This window comes from Entamoeba dispar, genomic scaffold, assembly GCF_000209125.1.
Source record: "Entamoeba dispar SAW760 scf_1105229457749 genomic scaffold, whole genome shotgun sequence".
Classification (NCBI taxonomy): Eukaryota; Evosea; order Mastigamoebida; family Endamoebidae; genus Entamoeba; species Entamoeba dispar.
The window spans coordinates 52,648-59,063 of record NW_001852848.1 but is presented as its reverse complement, the minus strand read 5'-3'; the positions used below and the strand labels follow the sequence as shown (position 1 = coordinate 59,063).

At 22.8% G+C, this 6,416-nt stretch overlaps 2 protein-coding genes across 2 annotated transcripts, besides 10 other annotated features; both read right to left on the bottom strand.

The window, feature by feature from the left end:
- Positions 1-1,802: 1,802 nt before the first annotated feature.
- Positions 1,803-1,856: a microsatellite.
- Positions 1,857-2,287: 431 nt separating this feature from the next.
- Positions 2,288-2,321: a sequence feature (AT_rich).
- A 132-nt stretch (positions 2,322-2,453) lies between these two features.
- On the bottom strand, positions 2,454-2,951 carry EDI_013780 (uncharacterized protein; the record flags this gene model as incomplete). Its single annotated transcript, XM_001733685.1, has 1 exon — positions 2,454-2,951. One exon carries the CDS (start codon positions 2,949-2,951, stop codon positions 2,454-2,456), a length of 498 nt encoding a protein of 165 aa, XP_001733737.1.
- Positions 2,952-3,099: 148 nt separating this feature from the next.
- Positions 3,100-3,154: a sequence feature (AT_rich).
- A 3-nt stretch (positions 3,155-3,157) lies between these two features.
- Positions 3,158-3,332: a microsatellite.
- Positions 3,185-3,257: a microsatellite.
- Positions 3,333-3,374: 42 nt separating the features above from the next.
- Positions 3,375-3,439: a sequence feature (AT_rich).
- A 320-nt stretch (positions 3,440-3,759) lies between these two features.
- Positions 3,760-3,782: a sequence feature (AT_rich).
- Positions 3,783-3,924: 142 nt separating this feature from the next.
- Positions 3,925-3,988: a sequence feature (AT_rich).
- A 247-nt stretch (positions 3,989-4,235) lies between these two features.
- EDI_013770 (uncharacterized protein) lies at positions 4,236-5,692 on the bottom strand (the record flags this gene model as incomplete). The annotated part of the gene is made up of 2 exons (XM_001733684.1): positions 4,236-5,380; positions 5,434-5,692. The coding sequence occupies 2 exons, from the start codon at positions 5,690-5,692 to the stop codon at positions 4,236-4,238; spliced, it is 1,404 nt and encodes a 467-aa protein (XP_001733736.1).
- A 206-nt stretch (positions 5,693-5,898) lies between these two features.
- Positions 5,899-6,074: a sequence feature (AT_rich).
- Positions 6,075-6,150: 76 nt separating this feature from the next.
- Positions 6,151-6,183: a sequence feature (AT_rich).
- Positions 6,184-6,416: the final 233 nt, after the last annotated feature.

Sequence of the window (6,416 nt, the reverse complement as noted above, 5' to 3'; positions counted from 1 at the left end):
AAGGCATGGATGTTGAGATGGTGGAAAATTATGTATTTGAGATTATTGGATTTACAAAAATGGAAAGTTATCCATGGATTATATCATTTACAATACAATCAAACATCAATTCCAGTTTATGTGACATCTGGAATAGGAAGTCATTATGGACTTAGAGTGAATTGTCCACCAGAGATTGTTGTTATTGATTTAATTCCTCAGTGATGTTTTTTATGGTTTGTTTCATTTAAAATCATAAATCAATATAAAAAAGTAATATTATTTTCAATCTTCTGTTATTTTTGATTGAATATAGTGGTCAATTAGAAACTCAACTACTTCACAATATGATTTACATTGTGTATCCCTTCTAATCTTTTTCAATTCTTCTAGTGATTCTAATGAAATCCTGATTTTAGGAAACTTCTTATCCATTCTTTGTGATTTAACTATTCTCATTTTCTTATCTTTTGTCTTACTTATTTCATTACTTGGGTTCTGAATGAATGTATTTCCATCAAGTATAACAGAGACAGGTTCAAAGCATGTTAAGTTCATGTTTATAATAATAAGATTGTGATTAATCAAAAGTTATCGAAACAAGTGATTTTGAATAACCATTCTCACTTCCATTTCAATTGTATTTTTATAAATAGCTCATACCAATGAGAATCTGTGCCACTTTTCTCATATTTCCCCAAAAGTCTCGGGATGAGTTGTACCCAAAAGTAAAAACGAAGTGGTGTAGAGTATAAAATCTGCTTTGTTCTTACTTTTTATTATTTTAGAACAACTATAAGATACATTATTATTAACAAAAATTATTTCAAATAGTATAAGTTCACATCAAACAAAAAAAAATAATAAGACAATGAATAGCACTTTTTATTATAAACATAAAACCAATCACCCTTTTATATTGTTTTTATTAGAAATATTCTTTGTTTATCTATTACATTAATTAGAATTTAAATTTCTTTTTTCATTGTTTTATATTTCTTTTACAAATTCGTTTGGTATAGTATTTAAAGAATGGTAATGTTCTTGGTTATTTCTTTTTTATTAACCTAAATGAGTCATGCTTTACCGTTGAGTGTTTGTTGTTTTTGAAAATAGGAAAACAGAAGGTACAAATATTTTTTGTAAAATGATTTTATTAATTCATTCATTGCTTCTTGTTAATCATATTTTAAGGTTTATTTTTTTTAATTCTGATTATTTTTAATGGGGTCTGTTAAGTTCAAGTAAAGTTGTTAAAAGCCTCTGAAAATTTTTGTTGATGTTATTATGTTTCATCAACTGGCCTTACAGTCAATCAAAAAATCAAGGTCTGAGGTTTTTATTATTTGGCTTAATAATTGTGAGTAAGTTGGAAGTTATGTTGTTTGGTAAGGTGGAATTAAATACTACTTATAACACGTTTAAGTCTATTTATTTATTAAAGTTATTATTGTGGACTATAAACTTAATTTAAACCAAAATCTGTTAAATTTAAAGCATTAAGTTATAGCTTATTTCAATTGTTTTATATTGTTGTTCTTAATTAAATTAGTTTCTTTTAAGGTTTTTGATGTATTAAACTTGTTAATTTATTTGACTTATATTAATGCGTTATTTATCTGATTTTAATTATAATGTCATCAACTTTATTTATTTTAGCAACAACTTGTTTTAATAATATTTAAGTTTATCATTACCTTTGTACGGTTCTATAAAACTTAATCTTTGTATTTTTTTATTTCATAGATTATTCTTCTTATTTTATTGGTACAACACTCTTCTTTTTCTATTAATTGTAGTCCTGCACTTCTCATTTTACTCACTTCTTATTTTTGTTACCATTAGTGTTTTTATTCTAATTGTTTTTTTTTATTCTTGAATCAACACTATTTATTTTCAATTTCTTAATTAATTGAAACTATTCCTAAATTCTTTTAGAAGTTATTTGTTTCATGTGTTACAGTTATGCTATTTGTTTGTTCAGCAATTTATATTTTATACTTCTGTAAAATCTTATTCTAATCTTGATTACACTTTTTTGTCTGTTATTTTTAACAGTACAATCCTTTTTTATTGTGAGGGTGAACATACTTCTTATTAAATAAGCAAACAAAACTCTTGATGAATGAGTTATTGTGGAATACTTTATATTTTGTTTCCCATTTATAAATAAATACTTTTGGTTAACTATGAATTAATCTGGTAGTAGCCAAATAGGTCTTTATTCAGAACTTCTTATATAGTTGTGTTTAAGTTTCCCTATGACTGATATTTTTATAGGAAAGTATTTTCTCATACTTATTTTGACAAATATATTTAATGAATTAAATTAAATTTTTTAACAACTTTCTTATTCGTTTGAAACTTTGTTCATATGAAAATAACATTCAACAATAATCTTGATTCTAAGTATTTATACTCTCTTTATTTAATCAATATACAAACAAGGAAAATTGAATTTAAAGAGTATTAAATTAAACTGAAAGTGGAATTATTATGGTCAACGAAACAAAACATATCATTAATAATACACCAGAGACTGCCCCTATCACTCGTGTAGTTCTTTGACTTGATTTTTGAGAAAGTATAAAAGAAGGAATCCAGAAAGGAAAAAAGCAGAATCCTAAAAGGAAAAATATTAATGTTAATCGCCACCAACGTTGTTCAAAATCAGGTGAAGAGAATGGTTCAATAGAAACTTGTTGTTCGTATTTTGGTTCTGAAGTAGTAAGTGTTTGGTTATAAGGTGAAAAGGATAATGGGGGTTGTTGGTAATATTGAGGTTGTTGGTAATATTGAGGTTGTTGATAAGTGACATAGTTCAGGGGTTGTGTTGTAACATTCGAATAATAATAAGACGGGTTTGAATTATTAATTATTCCTCCTTCTGGTTGGGTTTGTCCTTTTATTTGAATATTTGAATAAGTGGGTTGAGAGTTAGTTGTATCAGGAGGAGGTAGAGTTGAGCTCATTTAATAAAGAAAAGATTATTAATAGTTTTTAAGTTCCAGCCAAAAGGAAAACTCAAAAAACAAAGTAAAAATATAATTAATTTTGAAAAGAATAATTCTTTGTTGAATACTTTTTTGATAAAAAAATAATGTTCATGTTTTGTTTTTGATTTTATAAATTAATTACATTAATTTAACTTATTGATTTTAATTGTATAAAAAAACTTTAAAATTAATAATAGTAGAAAATCTATATAAACAAAAATAGAAGAAGTATAAATAATTAATAATAATAAAATAAGGTAATATAATAATAATATAAAGTAATTTAATTTTGTTTTTTTTTGATAAAATAATAATAAAAATAATATGAAATATTTTATTAAGAATAAATGATAATGACTAAACTATATTATTGTTTGAACATCATCACAATCATCGTTCAAATAAAAAATTATAATTCTTTTGTTATTTAATATTGATTTATTTGTTCAATAATTTTATAATAACGAAATGAAGATGTAATGACTTTTTATTCTATTCTTTAAATTATATCAGAATGGTAATACTTATAATACTTCAAATTCGGTTGTTAATCTAACTTTTTTACTATTGATTCTGTCATAAGTATTATATAACTATGTAATAATGAGTTTAAGAAACTTATAATTGGTTTAAAATTATCATGAGAATTAATCATTTTACTAGAAAACCTTTTCAAAGATCAAATATATGAAACATTATTTACTTTCTTTGAGAAAACAAAATCATATTTATACAAATGATGGATATGTACAATATAATGATTATATAAATGACTTGATACTTCAAAATTTAATTATTTTATTTTAACTCTCCATTACAATTTCTACAATATTTAAACTATACACTCATATCTGTTATAAGAAGAATGAACAAAATTTTAATGAAAGAGTTTTGAATCAATTGGTGTTTAAATTTATAATTATGTTAAAGAAATAGATGGGCAAAGAAGTTTATTTTTATAAATATACATAAATACTAAAATTAAATAAAGTATTTTTATAATCATTTTAATACTTTTTTCAATTACTTAAAACAATTTAGGAAGAAATACTATTATGTTAGACAATAAATAATTTATCAACATATGTCTTTTATGAAGAACACATACTTCGAAGATTACTAAAACATGAAATTAACAACTTCTCTATAAAAAAAAGGAAAAGAGTGATTATTAAGATTTAATTAATTATGATGAATAAATAAGAGTTTAAATAACAATATTAAATAACAAATTCAATTACAGGCACGATTTATTTTCCCTTAAAGAATAATCTCTTCATTACCAACGAAATCTGTTTGTACTTCTTCTTTTGAAATATCACTTTTTGGAACTGAATTTGATTGAAGGGATTTGTTTGGTTCTTGTAAAGTAGCAGAAACTAATGGCCTTGAAGAAAAATCAAAAGATTTTCTTGAGAGAGAACTTGGCTCATTATCTTCTATAGGAATTTCAGAATTCACTAATTTGTACTCAACATTATTTAGAGAGTAAGTTCCAAAGTTCAAAGCATAAAGTCCAATTAGAAGTATTTCTGAAGAGAGTGTAGTAGCTAATTTAAATGAGACAGGTGGAACAAGAGAAAAATAATAATAATTATATGTTGTGAATACAAGAATAATACCAACAGGGATACTGAATAATAAGTGGACAGCAAATTGTTTGAAGCTATGGTTATTACGAAGAATACAATAACTATGATATCCACACAAGACGATATAAAGAATATTGGTAAATGATAATGCAGAAATTAAAACATATGCCTCAGTAGGTTGGTCAAGTTTTGTACAATTTTTAATATTACCTGAACCATTATACATTAATAAAGAAATCATACAACAAAATTGACCTATTCCTACACCTATTCCTAATAAAATAGAACCTTTATTTAGACTATTCTTAGAACTCATACAAATTAATGTAATCAAATAATAAAGGAATAATACAAATATAAATAAACTCTCTAACGCTTGTAATGTCCAAAGAACATAAACACCACTATAAAGATAAATAAATGGATATGTTGCATCATATAAAATAGTAAAGAAAAGAAGAACTAATAAATATGAATGTTCAAAATACCATGATTTCATTGATGTTTTTCTCCAAATTACTAATAAGACAACTATTCCAATACTATTTAATATTAATGAAATTAAATGAACACTATTCATAATAATAACCCAAAGATAAGACTGATATTCAGCAATAATTTTAATATCTTTAATTATATCTTTACTTTGAATATTACCTTTAATAATAAAATCCTTTTCACGAATTGGAGTTATAGAAGCTACTAATATTTTCTCACAAATATCATTAATACATTTAACATTAAAATCATTTCTTTTTTCCATAAAAACTGTATTATCCAGAAAATAAACAGAACTATCAATATGAATAGGTTCTATAATATTAATAATTAGATCTAATCAAAATAAAAATGAAAGAATAACAAACCTAATGTAATATTTAAAATATTTGGAATAATATAAATATCTAAGAACGAATGAAACGGAAGTAAGTCATTAATTTTTAATGTAATTTCAGCTTTGTCTGTTGGTTGAAAAGATTTTAAAGGAATTAATATTTGTTTTGTCGGATTAATTATAACTGAAATAAAAGTAAGAATAACAGAAATACAAATAATAATAGCTATAATACATGAAACTACTTTTCTTTTTTCATATAAAATTGAATGTGAATTATTGTCGTTCATCATTTGATATTGATTAAATTATTTTGAGTTCATGTAAATAATTACTCTTTTGTTTTATTCGCCGATTCCCTTATTTTATTTTCATTTTTTCATTTTTGGTTAATTTGTTTTATTGATATATTCATTTCTTGAAGAATTTGAGTAAATCTTGTCGTTTATTAATTATTCAACTGAAAAAATGACAAATAAATTCTTCTTAATCAAACTATTTTTTTAATAAATCTTAAAATTAAATAAACTAAATAATCACTAAAGTTTTTTTATTTTCTTTTATCATATATTAACTAATAATTTATCATTATTTATTTTTTTAATTTGATTTAAATGAATAGATTAATATAATTATTTATAAAAAATTATAAATCCTTTATAAAATAAATATCACTAACTTTTATAATCCCACAAAAAATACATAGATTGTGACATAAAACATTTCATAAATTAAATAATCTCATTGCTTTAATAATAAAAACTATTAAAAATAATTTTTAGTCTTTGAGGAATTTAACAACAAATTTAAAAATCTAATTAATAACTATGAAACTTAATAACACTAGCAAATTTAGTTCAAATCCTTCTAAATATTATCTGTTAATATCAATACTTAACTTTTTAAAGTAACAAAATCTACATTATAATAATCTTTTTAGATATTTATATGATTTGAGTTGTGAATAAACTAAGTTATAAAAGTATATCTTTTACTTATGAACTAAAGTGTCTT